General features: G+C 42.6%; 1 protein-coding gene across 1 annotated transcript; it reads left to right on the top strand.

Annotated features, from left to right (window-relative positions):
* Positions 1 to 9,707: 9,707 nt before the first annotated feature.
* Positions 9,708 to 11,111, top strand: LOC134965269 (paraneoplastic antigen Ma1 homolog). Its single transcript, XM_063941758.1, has one exon. It carries the CDS (start codon positions 9,708 to 9,710, stop codon positions 11,109 to 11,111), a length of 1,404 nt encoding a protein of 467 aa, XP_063797828.1.
* The last annotated feature ends 11,834 nt before the right edge of the window (positions 11,112 to 22,945 follow it).

Here is a 22,945-nt window from a genome sequence, read left to right as displayed (position 1 = left end):
TCCTCTCATGAAGAAAAAGAGCGGGAATCTCCAGACAAGAAGCTGCAGCTTCCCAAAAAAACAATTCTCAGGGAGTATCCTTTCCCTAATGGGGCCAGGATACGATGGGAATCTTCCCCTAGGGTGTACAAGGCATTGACACGTTTACCCAAAAGGTAGCGCTGACTTTACAGCTATCCTCAGGGATCCTGCAGATAGCATGCAGTAAAAGTACTTTGAAGTCCATTTACACACATTCTGGTACACTACTCAGACCGGCGATTGTGTCGGCATGGGGTTATAGTGCTGTAGCAGCGTAGACAGATACCTTATCAGCGGAGATTGAAACCCTAGATAAGGATGCCATGTTATTGTCCCTAGTATATATATATATATATATATATATATATGTGTGGGGGGTGGGATGAGGTATTACAAGCGACCGAGGTGTCTAATCAATGATTAAGTACAACAGGTACTAATAAATAATAAAATTTAATATTTAGGAGTACAAAGCACTAAAAAAAGGGGGGAGGAGTAACATGCAATAAAATGTAAAAATCGCTGGATTGGTACAAAAAAGAAGTAAAAAGGGGAGGGGGTTTATGCTAAAGAATATATCAGGGTACATATATCAAAATTCATAAAAGTACATAATAACACTAAAATAAAAAAATAAAAATTTTTGTTATATAAAAAAAAAAATTCTTTTAAAATCAAAAATGCATACGATAAAATACAGTAAGAGGTGAGGAGAAGTAGCTTATCTTTTATAAGTTTGAGATGTGATCAGAAAGTCACCCACTTTCTGATCACATCTCAAACTTATATATATGTGTGTAAAAGATGTTGTCTTATATATATATATATATATATACATATATATATATATGTGTAAAAGATGTTGTCTTATATATATATATATATATATATATATATATAAGACATGCCCAAAGGGACGTTAGTCTACTGGGTTCTAGAGTCAACGCTATGTCGATTTCTGCTAGACGTGTCATGTGGAACATGCAATGGACAGGTGATGCCGACTAAAAGAGGCATATGGAGTTGTTGCTTTACAAGGGTGGCCTCTCGGATCTCGTCTCCACGGCTACGGCAGGTAAATCAAATTTTTTGCCATATATTCCCTCACAATCTAAGAAAGCGCCTCATTATCAAATGCAGTCCTTTCGTTCCAATAAAAACAAGAGAGCATGTGGATCATCCTTTCTTGCCAGAGGTAAGGGCAGAGGGAAAAAGCTGCACAACACAGCTAGTTCCCAGGAACAGAAGTCCTCCCCGGCCTCTGCTAAATCCACCGCATGACGCTGGGGCTCCCCTGAGGGAGTCAGCTCCTGTGGGGGCACTTCTTCAACTGTTCAGCCACGTCTGGGTCCACTCACAGGTGGATCCATGGGCAATAGAAATTGTTTCCCAGGATTACAAGCTGGAATTCGAAGAGTGCCTCCTCGCCGGTTTTTCAAATCGTCCCTAACGAAACAACCCTTGGAAAGGGAGATAGTGTTACATGCGATTCACAAATTGTGTCTGCAACAAGTGGTGGTAGAGGTTCCCCTGCTTCAAAGAGGGCAGGGGTACTACTCAACTCTGTTTGTGGTTCCGAAACCAGACGGTTCGGTCAGACCCATTTTAAATTTAAAATCCCTGAACCTTTACTTAAAACGGTTCAAGTTCAAGATGGAATCACTCAGGGCGGTCATCGCCAGCCTAGAAGAGGGAGATTTTTTTGGTATCTCTGGACATAAAGGATGCATACCTGCATGTCCCCATATATCCTCCTCATCAGGCGTACCTGAGATTTGCGGTACAGGATTGTCATTACCAATTTCAGACGTTGCCGTTTGCGCTTTCCACGGCCCCGAGAATTTTCACCAAGGTAATGGCGGAAATGATGGTGCTCCTGTGCAAGCAGGGTGTCACAATTATCCCGTACTTGGACGATCTCCTCATAAAAGCGAGATCACGGGAGAAGTTGCTGAGCAGCGTATCACTTTCACTGAATGTGTTACAGTGACACGGCTGGATTCTCAATATTCCAAAGTCGCAGCTGAATCCTACAACTCGTCTGCCCTTCTTGGGCATGATTCTGGACACAGACCAGAAAAGGGTTTTTCTTCCGAAGGGAAGAGCGCAGGAAATCATGACTCTAGTCATGAACTTGTTGAAACCAAAACAAGTGTCAGTACATCATTGCACTCAAGTTCTGGGAAAGATGGTGGCAACATACGAAGCCATTCCATACGGCAGATTCCATTCAAGGGCCTTCCAATGGGACCTATTGGACAAATGGTCCGGTTCGTATCTGCAATTGCATCAGCGGATCACCCTGTCCCCCAGGGCCAGAGTATCTCTCCTGTGGTGGCTAAACAGTGCTCACCTAGAGGACTGCAGCTTCGGCATTCAGGACTGGATCCTGGTGACCACGGACGCGAGCCTCCGAGGTTGGGGAGAGGTCGCACAGGGAAGAAATTTCCAAGGACTTTGGACAAGTTAAGAGACTTGTCTTCACATCAACATCCTGGAACTAAGGGCCATATACAACGCCCTACGTCAAGCGGAGATCTTACTTCGCAATCGACCAGTTCTGACCCAGTCAGACAACATAACCGCAGTAGCTCATGTAAACCGCCAAGGCGGCACAAGGAGCAGAGTGGCAATGGCGGAAGCCACCAGAGTTCTTCGCTGGGTGGAGAATCATGTAAGCGCTCTGTCAGCAGTGTTCATTCCGGGAATGGACAACTGGGAAGCAGACTTCCTCAGCAGACATGCTCTGCATCCGGGAGAGTGGGGACTTCATCAGGAAGTCTTCGCGCAGATTGCAAGTCGGTGGGGATTACCCCAAATAGACATGATGACATCCCGTCTCAACAAAAAGCTACAAAGGTATTGCGCCAGGTCAAGAGACCCTCAGGCGGTAGCTGTGGACGCCCTAGTGACACCGTGGGTGTTCCAGTCGGTATATGTGTTTCCTCCTCTTCCTCTCATACCCAAGGTGTTGAGGATAATAAGAAAAAAGAGGAGTGAGAACAATTCTCATTGTTCCAGATTGGCCACGAAGGACATGGTATCCGGATCTGCAAGAAATGCTCACAGAAGATCCGTGGCCTCTTCCTCTAAGGCAGGACTTGTTACAACAAGGTTCCTGTCTGTTCCAAGACTTACCGCGGCTGCGTTTGACGGCATTGGAATTGGAATTTGGTTTTATTGTCATTAAATATTCAACGCATGAACAATCAATGAAATTTTCATGTAAGCAAAAGAACAAACACCACAAAATATGTACAACACAAGAATAATACCATAAGATACTTTAAAAGAAAGCCATAAGAACATGGTAACACATAGACAGCTACAGCAATCCTATCTACATTTAAAACCATTAAGCATTGTTATAGCCCTAGGGAAAAAGCTATCTTTCAGCCGGCTGGTCTTACACAATATCGATCTATAGCGAGAGTTTGAGGGAAGCAGAGTGAACATTCCATAATTAGGATGAGTCGCATCACCCAGTATACTCCCAGCCTTCGCAAGGAGCCTCTTCTCATAAACAGACTGAATACTAGGCAATTGTAAACCAATTATCTTGCCAGCAGTTTTCACAATTCTTTCCAACGACTTACGCTCTATAATACTACAGTTTCCAAACCAGGCTAAAATACCATAAGTAAGAACACTTTCGATAATACATGAATAAAAATTAATTAAAATTACCTCTTTTATACCTGCTGATCGCATCTTCCTAAGAAAATATAAACGCTGTTGAGCTTTCTTTGTAGCAGCATTAACATGAGAATTCCATGACAAATAATTAAATATAGTCAAGCCTAAAAATCTAAAAGATGTTACAATCTCCACCTCTTGCTTATCTAAAACTAGGGGACCATAAATATACCTATTTTTAATTCTAAAGTCGATAATCATCTCCTTAGTCTTTTTGACATTAAGTATCAAATGATTTTCTTGACTCCACTCCTTCAACCTACCTACTTCAGATATAAATTGTGAGTCATCATTTCCACCAATGAGACCCACGATGGCAATATCGTCTACAAATTTGATAATATGCACAGAATCTGACTTTGAAACGCAATCACAGGTGAACAAAGAATAGAGTAACGGACTCAACACACATCCCTGTGGGACACCAGTGCTAATCATTACCTCACTAGTAATTTTATTATTAGTCCTGACTGCCTGCGGCCTGTCTGTTAGAAAATCAAAAATCCATCTGCAGACAAAACTGTCCAAACCTAACAGTCAGTTTATTAACTAAAGAAGTGGGAATAACAGTATTAAAAGCCGAACTGTAGTCTACAAATAAAATTCTTACGGAGGAATTCCTATTTTCTAAATGGGTGAGCACGTGGTGAAGTAAAGTGAGAGCAGCATCATCGGTTGATCTATTTGCTCTATATGCGAATTGAAAGGGATCCAAACTATCCGGTAAAACGCCGGATCCTAGCGGAAAAAGGTATTCCGGATGAGGTCATTCCTACGCTAATAAAGGCTAGGAAGGACGTGACATCTAAACATTATCACCGAATATGGAGAAAATATGTTTCTTGGTGTGAGGCCAGGAATGCTCCTACGGAAGAATTCTACCTGGGCCGTTTTCTTCACTTCCTACAAACTGGAGTGAATTTGGGCCTAAAATTAGGCTCCATTAAAAGTTCAGATTTCGGCCTTATCCATTTTCTTTCAAAAGGAATTGGCCTCATTACCTGAAGTACAGACTTTTGTGAAGGGAGTACTGCATATTCAGCCTCCTTTTGTACCTCCGGTGGCTCCTTGGGACCTTAACGTGGTGTTAAGTTTCCTTAAGTCACATTGGTTTGAACCACTTAAGACAGTGGAGTTGAAATATCTCACCTGGAAGGTGGTCATGTTGTTAGCCTTGGCTTCGGCTAGGCGAGTTTCGGAATTGGCGGCTTTATCACATAAAAGCCCCTATCTGGTTTTCCATATGGATAGAGCGGAATTGCGGACCCGTCCTCAATTCCTGCCTAAGGTGGTCTCATCCTTTCATATGAACCAACCTATTGTCGTGCCTGTGGCTATGCGTGACTTGGAGGATTCCGAGTCCCTTGATGTGGTCAGGGCTTTGAAAATTTACGTGGCCAGAATGGCTAGGATCAGAAAAACAGAAGCACTGTTTGTCCTGTATGCAGCCAACAAGGTTGGCGGCACTGCTTCACAGCAGACTATTGCTCGCTGGATCTGGAACACGATTCAGCAGGCGCATTCTACGGCAGGATTGCCGTTACCAAAATCGGTTAAGGCCCATTCCACTAGCAAGGTGGGCTCTTCTTGGGCGGCTGCCCGAGGGGTCTCGGCGCTACAGCTGTGCCGAGCTGCTACTTGGTCGGGGTCAAACACCTTTGCAAAGTTCTATAAGGTTGATACCCTGGCTGATGAGGACCTCCTGTTTGCTCAATCGGTGCTGCAGAGTCATCCGCACTCTCCCGCCCGTTTGGGAGCTTTGGTATAATCCCCATGGTCCTTATGGAGTCCCAGCATCCTCTAGGACGTTAGAGAAAATAAGATTTTAAACCTACCGGTAAATCTTTTTCTCATAGTCCGTAGAGGATGCTGGGCGCCCGTCCCAAGTGCGGACTACTTCTGCAAGACTTGTATATAGTTATTGCTTACATAAGGGTTATGTTATAGTTTCATCGGTCTTGGACTGATGCTATGTTGTTTTTCATACTGTTAACTGGGTAGTATATCACAAGTTATACGGTGTGATTGGTGTGGCTGGTATGAATCTTGCCCTTGGATTACAAAAATCCTTTCCTTGTACTGTCCGGTAGGTTTAAAATCTTATTACCAAAACATTATCTTTTATTTGGATTCCAAATGAGAGTTAGCGCTCTTTTGGGTGTTTCATTTTTTTTCAAGAATATATAATAGGTAATGGTCAGCGCACTCTAAAGAAAAGGGTATTTGGGATTGATGGGTATGAACTGGGAAAGTACAGGAAGGGATTGAGAGATCAAGCGGGGGGGGGGGGGGGGAGGGGGAGACTACTACAGTATGTTATTAGTGTTGATTATGGAGGTACTGAAATGTGTTAAATGATTCTCATGAATTGTGAGTGTTGAAGATTGTCCATCTTTATTAACATCTTTTTAGAGTGCGCTGACCATTACCTATTATATATTGTTATAAACAGGAGCCAGGATACCTCCAGGTTTGGCAGCACCACATCCCATTTTCTTTTATTCAGTGAGCGTAGTCCTCCCCCTCCACGACTATCATTTTTTTCAAGGCCTGACTCAGAGATGTACATGTAATGCCCACAAATCCAGTGCTGGAACTTAAAATGAGTGTGGGTGTAAAATAAACCTGGTTTGGTTAAGATCAGAGAGGCAGATCTGCTTTACCCCTCAGACACAATGACCATACACGGATCAGGATCCAACTCCATTTTATTATAATATGCTAAAGGTGACAGTGACAGAATATGTAGCAATTACAGTTAGAACTCTTTGTTGGAATGCACAACAGGAGGAGACCTTGAAATAAGCTAGCTTTGTCTCAATATAACACAGTCTCATATAACCAGCATTAACAAGTAAGCAGGTGAATTGCAGTAACAGGTAAGCAAGCTGGCGTTGTCTTTAGATTGCACAGTCTCATATAACCAGCAATAACAAATAGGCAGGTGAATTGCGGGAACAGGTAAGCAAGCTGGCGTTGTCTCTAGGTAGCTCAGTCTCGTACAACCAGCAATAACAAATAGGCAGGAGAGATGTGGGAACAGGTAAGCAAGCTGGCGTTGTCTTTAGATAGCACAGTCTCATATAACCAGAAATAACAAATAGGCAGGTGAGTTGCAGGAACAGGTAAGCAAGCTGGCGTTGTCTTTAGATTGCACAGTCTCATATAACCAGAAATAACAAATAGGCAGGTGAGTTGCGGGAACAGGTTAGCAAGCTGGCGTTGTCTCTAGGTATCTCAGTCTCATATAACCAGCAATAACAAATAGGCAGGTGAATTGTGGGAACAGGTAAGTGTAACCATATGTGTATGTGTATGTATGTGTATGTGTATGTATGTATGTGTGTATGTATATATATATATATATATATATATATATATGTATGTATATATGTATGTATGTATATATATATGTATGTATGTGTATATATATATATATATATATATATATGGTGTGAATAATGTATATATATATATATATATATAATAATGATATATATTGGTGTGATATACCTATATGTGTATATAAATTAATTTATGTGGTAAAACTTGTATAAAATAGTGTCAATATAGAGAGATAGGAACTGCTGTATATAATATAGATGGACAGACATTTTTTATGGTGTTGAAGGGGTTAAATATACACTACACGGGGCACTGTGGAAGAAGCTAGGGAAGCTTCCAGAATGTCCCCGTGCTGATAGAGCAAGGACTCACGCGGGCAGAGCGGGAAAAAAGGGGGATCACGAGAGGTTAAGGGGTCGCGTGCCACTGATGGGAGAGAATATAAAAAGCGCTCCCTGTCAGCGGCAAAGGAGATGCTGATCCCCTTGTGAGTGCGCACGTCTGAGGGCTGCTTGAGGGCTGTAGACACAGCGGCCGCTGGAGCTCAGGCGTTGCGGCCGGAACAAGGCAGCCCAGGCAGCGGAGAGCGGGGCACAGAAGCGGCTGCAAGAGAGGGATACCTGGCGGTGATCTCCGGGTGCCGGGCGGAAAAGACGATGGCGGTGCGGCAGTGCTGAGGCGCTGCTGAAGTGTAAACCCCACCGTGTCCCTAGTCAAGCCTGGCAGAAGGCGGCGTAACCAGGGAAAGAAAAACTCTGGCGGCCAGTGACAGCGGAGGTAGCGGAAGAAGTGGCCGGTGCCATAGAAACACTGACGCCGGTAATAGCCACTTCTTTTCCTTGGCAGAGGCGGAGTTCAGATGCTGAAGCTCCAGTAAGCAGTGGAGGAGGTGCCTGAGGGGCCGGCTAAACAAGGAGTCGGGGGAGCGACAGCGGTGTGACGGTGTTAACAGAATCGTGAGGTGCTGTAAGTGAAAAAAACTGCTACATACACTGCAATTAACACTACAGCTGTTTGAGTACACTTTGATATGCAGAATAGACTGTCGGCTTAGATTGTGGATACAATGAGTAATAGCCTCTGTAACTGTCATATGGTTATGCTCATTGGAATAGTTCGATAATATAAAAGACATAAATAGTACAGGAAAATACTGCAGGCTGTACAGTAAGTGTGGAAGATTTGAACTGTGACAGAACCGCACACTTACTATTACATAGCTTCCTGTATCCATCAGTATTTATTCAGAGAGGAGAGGTAGTGACTTTTGTGCCACACTGAATATTTATTCTTAAATGCCATATAGAGGATACGTATATATTTTCTTGAATTTAACTGTGTGGCTAGAATTGAATACCTCACAGACGTCATAGCACTGTCATAACCTTGTGGTAGTTACCAAGAATAGAGACAGTGAACACATGTAGTGTTTAGCATTCAAATATTTCTCAACAAGGACTTATGTTTAAAAGGCAGCTCTAGTATAAATCCTGCAGAATTAGAAGAGACTTACTCATTGTGGAATACAATAGGCTACAGCTTCTTTTGGGGAAAAGATTAAAATCCAAAGTTGGATCTACACCATTCCCAAGGAGACAAATACAGCTTAGGGTCGCAAAGGATATTTATGGCAACTTAATAAATTGCATCATATCACCTAAAGAGAACTTCGCAGTGAAAGCAGCTAAGATTAATGCAGCCACAGGTCACTAGCTGCTACATCAGGTAGAAACTCAGCAAGGAAAGGATACAATTGTAGCAGAGTACAGGGCATCCACTTACAAATGCTATAAGTATTTGAAATATCACAGCGGCAACAGTAGAGATTGATACAGTTATTAAGATACCAGCTGTTAGACTACATAGGACTTCAGAAAGAAAAGACAATTGTAACGGAGTGCAGGATACTTTGTGCAGACTGTTTCATAGAGATTGCCTGCTGTTCTTTATGTGGAAAACTAGTACAATTAATGAAGTGGATATCATCTATAACTCACCCTATAACTGAGTTTTGGTGTGGATTTATTTAGTATACTACACTATATAAGGAACCTTCTGCTAAAAAATAGGAAAAGAGAAATCTCATCCAAGAGAAAGCGAGTGGCTTTCTGCCCATTTAACTTTGGATGTCATACAAGGTATTTACTTGTGTACACTAATTTAAGGGCCCAGACATTGCACTTAATTTTTTGAGTACCCGGGTCACTCTTTTACTAATATTACTGTAATTTTTGTGTATTGCATGCAAAACAAATTGTATAGGCGTTAGAAGGGGGAAATAGTGGGACAAGATGGGAATGTAATTTGTTTTACTATGTTGGTAAGAAATGTTTGCCTTCAAATACTCTTTTGTGACAAATAAATGCATGTACTTATACTTACCAAGTCTGTTGAGGTGAATTGGAATCTCATCCGTAGACCTGAAACGCAAGCAAAAGAACAGGTAAAACATTAGTGGTGTGGGGTTTAATTAAGGGAGTGCACTTGAACACAGGGATTGGGGGAGGCTTACCCAGGCAAGCCTTATTAAACAATTGGTCTGGGTGGAGGCACAATTAGTTATTAGGTAACCTATATTCCTTGGTAGTAAGGGAGGGTTACATTTGGAGGCACTTAGCCGAGACGAATATATTCAGGATAAAACAATGGAAAAGTTTACTGGGGAAGATATTAGTGCTTGGTGTCAAAGGAGAAAAAAAGATCCCAAGAAATGTTTAAGTGTGGGAGGGAATTTTTCGGAATTCTCTGATGAAGAGATAGTGGAAAGGTTAGCCAGGTTATATGGAATAATTAGGCCAAGGGTTGTAGATAAATGGATGGGAGGATTGGGAAGAGTAATAGCAGTACTGATAGAAACAGAAAATGAGTTGGAAACTGATGTAATACCATTGATAGTGGTAGCAAATGAAGAGACGGGTAGGAGGTGGAATGTGATGTGGCCTAACATATGGGGGGATGAAGAAGAAGCTACTAGTGCACATATATCAGTGCCCTCTCTAGACAACCCTAATAGAGATGAGAGGAATATTGGTGGTGAAGGGGGTGACGCTCAGGATACTGGTGCAAATGCCACAGGTGGACAGTTTGAGATCATAATGGATAGAGTGGTCACTCAGTTAGAAAGGTGGCATTATGAAGGGAGTTATAGGCGGTTACGGATTTTTTCTGGAATTTTACCTGTACCAACAGGAGAGGAGACATATGAGGCCTGGAAAGAAGCGGCGGTACAGCAAGTAGAAGAATGGCAGTGTCCAGATAAAATCAAGAGACAGAGGGTAGTAGAAAGCTTGAGAGGGCCGGCTATGGGAATTATACAAGCTGCTAGACGTAGTGATCCTAATGCTACTTTAGATACATTCTTTGAGGCATTAGATTATGCATATGGCACCCTTGAGGACGTGGGAGATCTCACCTCTAGGTTACACCACACGTTCCAGGAACCGACGGAAAAGCTGAGTGCATTCTTGATCAGGTTAGACAAGCTACTATATAAGATAGTGGATAAAGGAGGTATAGTAAGGGATGATGTGGACAGAAGTCGGATGAAACAGTTACTGCGGGGTGCTTTGACCACTGACCCAGTAGCTCAGAAATTAAGATGTTCAGGAGTTAAAGAACCCTTTCCTACCTTTAATGAACTATTAAAAGAAGTCAAACAAGAAGAGGTATTAATAGAAATGAGAGAGAAAACGGTAAAGAAGGTCAAGGTGATACAACCGGTAGTGGAAAGCAATGCATTTGAAGAGAAGATATTAAAGTTGATGGACGAACAAAGTAAGAAAATTGACAAATTCATTGCAACACAGGCTGTGAATACTTCTCCACAAATATCCGACAGTAGCCCCGTAAGAGGATTAGGTAGAGGGAGTAACAACTTTAATAGAGGATGTTTTAGATGTGGGAGAACCGGACATCGGGCTTTTGAATGCAACTTGAATAGAAATTGGAATCGAAATACTGACAATGCTTCAGGTGGTAACCAGAATACGGAAAGTTCGGGGTCGGGAAACGGACGGGGGCGGTCTGTGGGCCCCTCACAGGCCCCCTAGAGGTTAGTCACTGTGCTATGGGGAATTCCTGGAGGAGTGGAAGTCTACCAGAAGGATTGCTGGGACCTGCTCCCCTTTTGGCTGCTAATATAAATGGACGCCACTGCAAGATCTTGGTGGATAGTGGATCCCAGGTTTCTATCATTTTTGAAAATTGGTACCATGATAACATCCCTGATGTACCCATTCAGCCCTTAAGTGGATTGGTGATATGGGGTTTAAGTGTTGAAAAATACCCTTATCTAGGATATGTGCAAGTTACTCTTGAAATCAACAACAGTATAAGAGAAGAGGAAGGGATACAGATATCACTTATTGCGTTGATATGTCCAGAAGTTCCTGAAGGGAGGGATGAACCACCTGTGATTATAGGGACTAACACCCGGATATACCCTTTACTAGCTGAATGGTATGAAGGAAACGAGGAACTGTCTTCTGCACGGACTTGTTGTATTCAATCCGCTGAGAGTGTAATTGTTTTGGAAAATAAATTTGATATATGTTTCCAAGGGAGTGACATATCGTTGGAGGAAAAATCTGCTTTAATTAAGGAGCTGGAATCTAAGAACCAGGTATTCTCCATGGGAGAATGGGATCTGGGGATAGCTAATGGGGTGGAGCACAGTATCAGATTAATGGATGAGACTCCTTTCCGGGAACGATCCCGCAGGATAGCTCCTGCAGACTTTGAAGACGTGAGGCAACATCTTAAAGGACTACTTGAGAATCAAGTTATAATCGAGTCTAGAAGTCCCTACGCTTCCCCCATAGTGATTGCACGGAAAAAGAGTGGAAAAATACGAATGTGTGTAGACTACCGCACACTGAACCAAAGAACTGTTACTGATCAGTATACAGTACCAAGGATAGATGAAGCTCTGGACTGTCTCCAAGGGAGCTCTTGGTTTTCCGTGCTAGATTTAAGGAATGGGTATTACCAAATCCCCATGAAGCCAGAAGACCGTGAGAAAACTGCCTTTATATGCCCGCTAGGTTTCTTTGAATTTCTAAATATGCCTCAAGGAGTAAAAGGAGCCCCAGCTACTTTCCAAAGAACGATGGAAAGAACTGTGGGGGATATGAATTATAGGGAAGTCATTGTATATTTAGACGACATAATCGTTTTTGGAGCCACCCTGGAGGAACACAATAAACGATTCCTCAAAGTTCTGGATAGATTGATGGAAGGGGGTTTGAAATTATCCTTGGACAAATGTCGTCTTTGTCAATCCACGGTCAAATACTTAGGGCACATCGTAAGCAGAAACGGGGTTTCCACTGATCCAGAAAAAGTGGAGGCCGTTAAGAATTGGCCTAGACCAACAAAATTAAAGGAATTAAGATCTTTCCTGGGTTTTTGCGGGTACTACCGCAGGTTTGTCCCGAATTATTCCAATATAGCTAGACCATTAACTGATTTGACAAGAGGATATCCAACGTCAAATAAAAAGAAGGGACGAGAAGGGTCGTGTGAAGAGGGCCCATTGCATAAAGTAAATGATCCATTTGGAGAAAGATGGACTACCGACTGTGAGATGGCCTTTAAATTATTAAAACAAAAATTGACGAATGCTCCTGTATTAGCATATGTAGATCCTGGGTTGCCCTACGTCCTCCATATTGATGCCTCTTTAGAGGGATTAGGGGCCGTTCTGTACCAAAAACATTCCGATGGGTTGAAACCCGTATCATTTACAAGCCGAGGTTTGACTAATAGTGAAAAGCGATACCCAGCTCACAAATTGGAGTTTTTGGCATTGAAATGGAGTGTAATAGATAAATTCCATGACTACCTATATGGAGTGACGTTTGAGGTACAGACCGATAATAATCCTTTGACCTATGTCCAAACTACGGCAAAGCTGGATGCCACAGGTCACCGGTGGTTGGCTGCCTTGGCGTTATATGATTTCACGCTGAAATACAGGCCGGGTGTTAGTAACATCGATGCTGACTCCCTTTCTAGAATTCCAAACCAGCCAATAGAAAGTACAGAAGAGGAGTGGATAGAGGTACCAGCGGGAGAAATCAAAGGGATGTGTCATAAAGTGAGTTTGAAAGCATCATCTGGAAGTGAACAAGTTAGCGCTTTGGGAATGAAGTCAACAGCACTACCTCCATCATATTGCTGGATTAGTCATGTAGAGCTTGAAGATTTGCCTAAACTAAAACGCTATCAAATTCGGCAAGAGCAACAACAGGACCCCAGCATACGACACCTAATTCCCAGCAGAAGAAAGTCAGTGATTGCTCCTGAATCTTTATTAGAAGTCAAATTGTTGAAAAAACAAAAATGTAATTTGATTATGAAAGCAGGAATATTGTACCGCAGCACTAGACAAGTGAATGGGCGGAAAAGATTTCAGCTAGTATTGCCCAAGAAACACCGTACTTTAGTAATGCATGCCTTGCATGACAAGCACGGTCATCTAGGATTAGAAAAAACATTAAATCTTATAGCTGATAGATTTTACTGGCCGGGTATGGGGAAAGAAATAAAAGAATACTGCCAAAATTGTGGAAACTGTGTATTACGGAAAACATTACCATCCAGAGTAGCTCCTTTAGTGACATTTAAAAGTAAAGGGCCCATGGACTTAATCTGTATGGACTTCCTCTCTCTGGAAGTAGAAGAAGGAAAGAAGTGTAATGTATTAGTTGTAACAGACCACTTCACTCGTTATGCTCAGGCATATGTGACGCCAAATCAAAAGGCCACCACTGTAGCAAATACCTTGTGGGACAAGTTTTTTATCCATTATGGTTTGCCGAACAGGTTGCATACGGATCAAGGGAGAGATTTCGAAAGTCGACTAATAAAAGAAATGTGTTTGAGCTGTGGGATTACAAAATCTAGGACTACTCCATATCACCCTCAAGGTGATCCGCAACCCGAAAGGTTCAATAGAACCTTATTAGACATGTTAGGGACTCTGAATCCCTTAAACAAACAGCATTGGAAAAGGTATATCGACCGTCTAATACATGCGTACAATTGCACCCGAAACGAGGCCACTGGATTCTCACCTTACTATTTAATGTTTGGGAGGGAGGCTAAGCTCCCAATAGATGTATGTATGGGAACTAATGCAGGCAATGACCCTTGTGTTTCTCATTTAAAGTATGTAGCAAGACTGAGAAAAGAATTGGGGGATGCTTATGTTTTAGCTGAACGAACTGCCAATAGGTTGGGAGAAAGAAACAAGGTTCGCTATGATAGAAAAGTGCGGGATCAGGTTTTGTCTCCTGGGGACCGAGTGTTATTAAGACGACTAGGGATGCCAAAGAAATTAAAAATTTCCAATCGATGGAGAGAGGACCCTTATGTAGTGGTAGAGAAGTTTAAAGATCTTCCTGTGTATAGAATACAGCTTGAGAATGGACAGGGTGTAGTTTTGACCCATCATAGACAAAATCTACTTCCTATAGGTAGAGAAGTACGCCTAGAAGATGTTGAAAGTAAAGATGAGGTAGTACTATTTGGGAAGGAGACATCAAATAAGTTAACTGACTCATTAGGATTTGACCATGATGGTGGTTATGAGGGAGAAGATGAAGGTCAGGGCTGTTATTATAAGGATCCATATGTTGAAAAAAGAGAAGTAACTGATATAATAGACATCATGGGGCCCATTGAGTCTTTTTCAGAGATTGACCACACAATTTCTTGTATAGATCCTGTGGAATATGTCAGTGCTGCTCAAGATAAGGAGAGTAGTGGTTCAGTAGAGGGATTTGATCATTATTCCCCCTGTAGTGATATAAGCATAGAGCAAGAACCTATACATAGACCAAGAAGAACATGTCAACCTCCATCTATGCTTACTTATGATGAATTAGGAATCCCTAGCATTATACCCAGGATAATACATCATAATGCTATACTTACCTGGCCCTACTTTGAGAATTATACGAATAGTTACTAAATGAACTAATATTGTGTATATTTGTGGTGACCTAACTCAAATGCCTTTGTTTAGATCACCAGGGGGAGAGTGTAACCATATGTGTATGTGTATGTATGTGTATGTGTATGTATGTATGTGTGTATGTATATATATATATATATATATATATATATATGTATGTATATATGTATGTATGTATATATATATGTATGTATGTGTATATATATATATATATATATATATATGGTGTGAATAATGTATATATATATATATATATATATAATAATGATATATATTGGTGTGATATACCTATATGTGTATATAAATTAATTTATGTGGTAAAACTTGTATAAAATAGTGTCAATATAGAGAGATAGGAACTGCTGTATATAATATAGATGGACAGACATTTTTTATGGTGTTGAAGGGGTTAAATATACACTACACGGGGCACTGTGGAAGAAGCTAGGGAAGCTTCCAGAATGTCCCCGTGCTGATAGAGCAAGGACTCACGCGGGCAGAGCGGGAAAAAAGGGGGATCACGAGAGGTTAAGGGGTCGCGTGCCACTGATGGGAGAGAATATAAAAAGCGCTCCCTGTCAGCGGCAAAGGAGATGCTGATCCCCTTGTGAGTGCGCACGTCTGAGGGCTGCTTGAGGGCTGTAGACACAGCGGCCGCTGGAGCTCAGGCGTTGCGGCCGGAACAAGGCAGCCCAGGCAGCGGAGAGCGGGGCACAGAAGCGGCTGCAAGAGAGGGATACCTGGCGGTGATCTCCGGGTGCCGGGCGGAAAAGACGATGGCGGTGCGGCAGTGCTGAGGCGCTGCTGAAGTGTAAACCCCACCGTGTCCCTAGTCAAGCCTGGCAGAAGGCGGCGTAACCAGGGAAAGAAAAACTCTGGCGGCCAGTGACAGCGGAGGTAGCGGAAGAAGTGGCCGGTGCCATAGAAACACTGACGCCGGTAATAGCCACTTCTTTTCCTTGGCAGAGGCGGAGTTCAGATGCTGAAGCTCCAGTAAGCAGTGGAGGAGGTGCCTGAGGGGCCGGCTAAACAAGGAGTCGGGGGAGCGACAGCGGTGTGACGGTGTTAACAGAATCGTGAGGTGCTGTAAGTGAAAAAAACTGCTACATACACTGCAATTAACACTACAGCTGTTTGAGTACACTTTGATATGCAGAATAGACTGTCGGCTTAGATTGTGGATACAATGAGTAATAGCCTCTGTAACTGTCATATGGTTATGCTCATTGGAATAGTTCGATAATATAAAAGACATAAATAGTACAGGAAAATACTGCAGGCTGTACAGTAAGTGTGGAAGATTTGAACTGTGACAGAACCGCACACTTACTATTACATAGCTTCCTGTATCCATCAGTATTTATTCAGAGAGGAGAGGTAGTGACTTTTGTGCCACACTGAATATTTATTCTTAAATGCCATATAGAGGATACGTATATATTTTCTTGAATTTAACTGTGTGGCTAGAATTGAATACCTCACAGACGTCATAGCACTGTCATAACCTTGTGGTAGTTACCAAGAATAGAGACAGTGAACACATGTAGTGTTTAGCATTCAAATATTTCTCAACAAGGACTTATGTTTAAAAGGCAGCTCTAGTATAAATCCTGCAGAATTAGAAGAGACTTACTCATTGTGGAATACAATAGGCTACAGCTTCTTTTGGGGAAAAGATTAAAATCCAAAGTTGGATCTACACCATTCCCAAGGAGACAAATACAGCTTAGGGTCGCAAAGGATATTTATGGCAACTTAATAAATTGCATCATATCACCTAAAGAGAACTTCGCAGTGAAAGCAGCTAAGATTAATGCAGCCACAGGTCACTAGCTGCTACATCAGGTAGAAACTCAGCAAGGAAAGGATACAATTGTAGCAGAGTACAGGGCATCCACTTACAAATGCTATAAGTATTTGAAATATCACAGCGGCAACAGTAGAGATTGATACAGTTATTAAGATACCAGCTGTTAGACTACATAGGACTTCAGAAAGAAAAGACAATTGTAACGGAGTGCAGGATACTTTGTGCAGACTGTTTCATAGAGATTGCCTGCTGTTCTTTATGTGGAAAACTAGTACAATTAATGAAGTGGATATCATCTATAACTCACCCTATAACTGAGTTTTGGTGTGGATTTATTTAGTATACTACACTATATAAGGAACCTTCTGCTAAAAAATAGGAAAAGAGAAATCTCATCCAAGAGAAAGCGAGTGGCTTTCTGCCCATTTAACTTTGGATGTCATACAAGGTATTTACTTGTGTACACTAATTTAAGGGCCCAGACATTGCACTTAATTTTTTGAGTACCCGGGTCACTCTTTTACTAATATTACTGTAATTTTTGTGTATTGCATGCAAAACAAATTGTATAGGCGTTAGAAGGGGGAAATAGTGGGACAAGATGGGAATGTAATTTGTTTTACTATGTTGGTAAGAAATGTTTGCCTTCAAATACTCTTTTGTGACAAATAAATGCATGTACTTATACTTACCAAGTCTGTTGAGGTGAATTGGAATCTCATCCGTAGACCTGAAACGCAAGCAAAAGAACAGGTAAAACATTAGTGGTGTGGGGTTTAATTAAGGGAGTGCACTTGAACACAGGGATTGGGGGAGGCTTACCCAGGCAAGCCTTATTAAACAATTGGTCTGGGTGGAGGCACAATTAGTTATTAGGTAACCTATATTCCTTGGTAGTAAGGGAGGGTTACATAAGCAAGCTGGCGTTGTCTTTTGATAGCACAGTCTCAAATAACCAGCAATAACAATTAGGCAGGTGAGATGTGGGAACAGGTAAGCAAGCTGGCGTTGTCTTTAGATTGCACAGTCTCATATAACCAGAAATAACAAATAGGCAGGTGAGTTGCGGGAACAGGTAAGCAAGCTGGCGTTGTCTTTCGATAGCACAGTCTCATATAACCAGCAATAACAATTAGGCAGGTGAGTTCCGGGAACAGGAAAGCAAGCCGGCGTTGTCGTTAAATAGCACAGTCTCGTATAACTAGCAATAACAATTAGGCAGGTGAGTTGCGGGAACAGGTAAGCAAGCTGGCGTTGTCGTTAAATAGCACAGTCTCGTATAACCAGCAATAACAATTCGGCATGTGAGTTGCGGGAACAGGTAAGCAAGCTGGCGTTGTCTTTAGATAGCACAGTCTCAAATAACCAGCAATAACAATTAAGCAGGTGAGATGTGGGAACAGGTAAGCAAGCTGGCGTTGTCTTTAGATTGCACAGTCTCATATAACCAGAAATAACAAATAGGCAGGTGAGTTGCGGGAACAGGTAAGCAAGCTGGCGTTGTCTTTCGATAGCACAGTCTCATATAACCAGCAATAACAATTACGCAGGTGAGTTCCGGGAACAGGTAAGCAAGCCGGCGTTGTCGTTAAATAGCACAGTCTCGTATAACTAGCAATAACAATTAGGCAGGTGAGTTGCGGGAACAGGTAAGCAAGCTGGCGTTGTCGTTAAATAGCACAGTCTCGTATAACCAGCAATAACAATTCGGCATGTGAGTTGCGGGAACAGGTAAGCAAGCTGGCGTTGTCTTTAGATAGCACACAGGTATATAAGCTGTAACAGGCACTACTTGGTGGAGATTGCATAAAACAGTCATTAAATAACCTGCCTTCGTAGTAGTAAGCACACAGGTATATCAGATTTATAGGCACTGCTGGGCGGAGCTTGCATAAAACAGTCAATAATAAACCTGCCTTTGTAATAATAAGCACACAATTATATAAGCTTTAACAGGCACTGCTGGGCGGAGCTTGCATAAAACAGTCAATAATAATTCCGCCTTTGTAGTAGTAAGCACACAGGTATATAAGCTTTAACAGGCATTGCTGGGCGGAGCTTTTATAAAACAGTCAATAATAATTCCGCCTTTGTAGTAGTAAGCACACAGGCATATAAGCTTTAACAGGCACTGCTGGGCGGAGCTTTTATAAAACAGTCTATAATAATCCCCCCTTTGTAATAAAAAGCACACAGATATATAAGCTTTAACAGGCACTGCTGGGCAGAGCTTGCATAACAGTCTATAATGACCCAGCCTTTATAGTAGAGATGAGCGGGTTCGGTTCCCTGAGAACCGAACCCTATCGGACTTCACGTCCCACCTGACTTGGAAACCAGAACGAGGCAAAACGTCATCATCCCGCTGTCGGATTCTCGCAGGGTTTGGATTCCATATAAGGAGCCGCACGACGACGCCATTTTCACTCTGGCATAGGAGAGTGTAGCGAGATAACGTGTCTCCGTCCTCAGTGTCCTGCATCAGTACAGTGGTAGTGTCTTGTGTTGCATCAGTCCAGTCACAGTGGTGGTGTCCTCTGCTGCCATATGTGCAGTGCTGCTGTATAAGTCCAGTCCAGTGGTGCTGTGTTGTGCTGCATCAGTTCAGTGGTGGTGTATTGTGCTGCATCAGTCCAGTCACAGTGGTGGTGGTGTCCTCTGCTGCCATATGTTCAGTGCTGCTGTATAAGTCCTGTCCATTGCAGTGATGCTGTGTTGTCCTGCATCAGTCCAGTGGTGGTGTCCCTGTGCTGCTGTATATGTCCAGCGGTACTGCCGTATATATCTAATGATACTGCTATATATGTCCAGTGGTACTGCCATATAATTCCAGTGATACTGCCTTATATGTACAGTGGTACTGCTGTATAAATCCAGTGATACTGCCATATATGTCCAGTGGTAATGCCGTATAAATCCAGTGGTACTGGCGTATAAATCCAGTCCAGTGATTCTGCCGTATATGTCCAGTGATACTGCCATATAATTCCAGTGATACTGCCATATAATTCCAGTGGTACTAGCGAATAAGTCCAGTGATACTGCCGTATAAATCCAGTCCAGTGATACTGCCGTATAATTCCAATGGTACTGGCGTATAAATCCAGTGATACTGCCGTATAAATCCAGTCCAGTGGTACTGCTGTATAAATCCAGTGGTGCTACCGTATAATTCCAGTGATACTGCCGTAATAATTCCAGTGATACTGACGTATATGTCCAGTGGTACTGCCGTATAAATCCAGTAGTACTGGCGTATAAATCCAGTCCAGTGATACTGCCGTATATGTCCAGTGGTGCTGCCATTTAAATCCAGTTATACTGCCGTATATGACAGTGGTACTGCTGTATAAATCCAGTGGTACTGGCGTATAAATCCAGTCCAGTGATACTGCCGTATAATTCCAGTGATACTGCTGTATAATTAAAGTGGTACTAGCGTATAAGTCCAGTGCTAAGTCCGTATAAATCTAGTCCAGTGGTGCTGTCTTGTGCCGCCATAAATCCAGTGGTGGTGTTCTGTGCTGTATATTATTTACTCCAAATAAAAGGGTTAAATACATTACTTATATTATTATCCAAATAATTTTTACAGTGTTTGCCATGTGTGGTGTAGGGGTACGCTCACCAGTGCTGCATGTTATTATAATAGCTCCAAATAAAAGGGTTATCATTATCCAAATTAATTTTACAGGCTTTGCCATGTCTGTGTGGTTTAGGGGTATGCTCTCCTGTGCCACCAATATTGTGCGTGTATTACATCTGGTCATATTCCAGCACAGCCCATGTTGTTTGTGCTGCACACTTGTGTCACTTAGCTTAGTCATACAGCTACCTCATTACACCTGTTTTTCTTCTTTGCATGATATGCTGTTTGGGGCCTAGTTTTTGAATAGTGCCATCCTGTCTGACACTGCAGTGCCACTCCTAGATGGGCCAGGTGTTTGTGCAGCACACTTGTGTCGCTTAGCTTAGCCATACAGCTACCTCATTACACCTCTTTTTCTTCTTTGCATCATGTGCTGTTTGGTGCCTAGTTTTTGAATAGTGCCATCCTGTCTGTAACTGCAGTGCCACTCCTAGGTGGGCCAGGTGTTTGTGCCGCACACTTGTGTCGCTTAGCTTAGTCATACAGCCACCTTGGTGCAACCTTTTGGCCTAAAAACAATATTGTGAGGTGTGTGGTGTTCAGAATAGACTGGAAATGAGTGGAAATGAATGTTATGGAGGTTAATAATACCGTAGGATCAAAATTACCCCCAAATTCTGTGATTTTAGCTGTTGTTGTGTTTTTAAAAAAATCATCCAGATCCAAAACCAAAACACGAAAGGGTGGTTTTTGCAAAACCAATCCAGATCCGAAACACGAGCATGGAACCAGAACCAAAACCAAAACACAAAAAGTGCCCACCGCACATCTCTACTTTATAGTAAGAAGCACACAGGCATATAAACTTTAACAGGCACTGCTGGGCGGAGCTTGCATAAAACAGTCAATAATAATCCAGCCCTTATAGTATGAAACACACAGGTATTTAACCTTAGACAGACACTGCTGGGTGGAGCTTGCATAACAGTCTATAATGAACCAGCCTTTGTAGTAAGAAGCACACAGGCAGGGCTGGCAACAGAAATATTGGGGCCCCATACAGTGATATCTCTGGGGCCCCTTCAGATTATAAAAGTGCAACGGAATTTGCTGCACTATATAAGAAACTGTTAATAAATAAAAATATATTTATTTATACAAATATATCAATGTGTATATCTCTCCTTCCTCCCCCACACACCACAGTCTACTGTATAGCTCCCTCTCTCCTTCCTCTCATACACCTCACAGTCTCTCCCCAATGACTCCATGCTGCATTCCCACTCCCCCACATCATCCCAAAGCCCTGTATCCCGTCACCAAGCCACCCTTACCCTGGGGACAGACTCACCTTCGCTGCACTCCCCAGAATCCAGACCCAAACACCACACAGCAGGTACCATGCGGCCCTCACACCCCTCCAGAAGAGGCCGGTGCAGGGCACAGGAATCCTCGCCAATAGAGTGGCTGCCGTGTCCCGTAACTGCATGCTGAGCACTAAATGGCATATCCTTGGGGCCCCTCTGATCCTTGGGGCCCGGTACAGGTGTCCCCTTTGACCCCCCCTGTCGCCGGCCCTGCACACAGGCATATAAGCTTTAATAGGCACTGCTGGGGGAGCTTGCATAACACAGTCAATAATAACCCACCTTCATAATAGCAAGCACACAGATACATAAACTTTAACAGGCACTGCTGGGCGGAGTTTGCATAACACAGCCAATAATAACCCGCCTTCGTAGTAGTAAGCACACAGACACATAAGCTTTAATAGGCACTGCTGGGCGGAGCTTGCATAACACAGTCAATAAATAACCCACCTTCGTAGTAGTAAGCACACAGATATAACTGCCTTCAGCATCAACAGAGGCACTAGGTCTAACTTCAGTGTACTGCCTTAATAGATTTCACACTTAGAGACACTACCACACCAGTAAACTGTCAGCTCTATATTCCTAGCATAACAGCATTAACACAACATTGCTTCCATTTACAGTAACCCTTTATGCATGGAACACAGCACATTTATCTTATACAGTTAATAATGCATCGATCCCTGGGGACAGGGATCTAAATCCAATTTTTCTCTTTCTTTCCCCAAAAAGGGGATTGACCCAGTGCAGGCTTTTTAATAATAAAACACACAGTTGTAAGGGGAGCCTACACCCTCTTTAATAAAAAAAAATGTAGAGGCACCAGTAACTTAGGGGAGCCTACCCCTTAATTAACTAAACTTGCAGGGCACATCACTTAAGGGGAGCCTACCCCCTTTTAAACTTATCCTGCGGGGCACAGCACTTAAGGGGAGAATATCCCCTTTTTTTATCAGTATGCAGGGGCACAGACATAAGGGGAGCCTACCCCCTTTTCAAATAACCAGAAGGGGAGCCTACCCCCTTTAATATGTCCCCACTGCAGAGTGTAGCAGCGGACGGGTTATCTAAGGTGCAGAGTGATGCAGCGGAAGGGCTTTACAGGGTTCTCACCACACGCTGCGGTGCTTCTG

The sequence above is a fragment of the Pseudophryne corroboree genome, chromosome 10 (genome assembly GCF_028390025.1).
Source record: "Pseudophryne corroboree isolate aPseCor3 chromosome 10, aPseCor3.hap2, whole genome shotgun sequence".
NCBI lineage: Eukaryota > Metazoa > Chordata > Amphibia > Anura > Myobatrachidae > Pseudophryne > Pseudophryne corroboree.
This window is presented reverse-complemented; position numbering and strand designations above follow the sequence as displayed.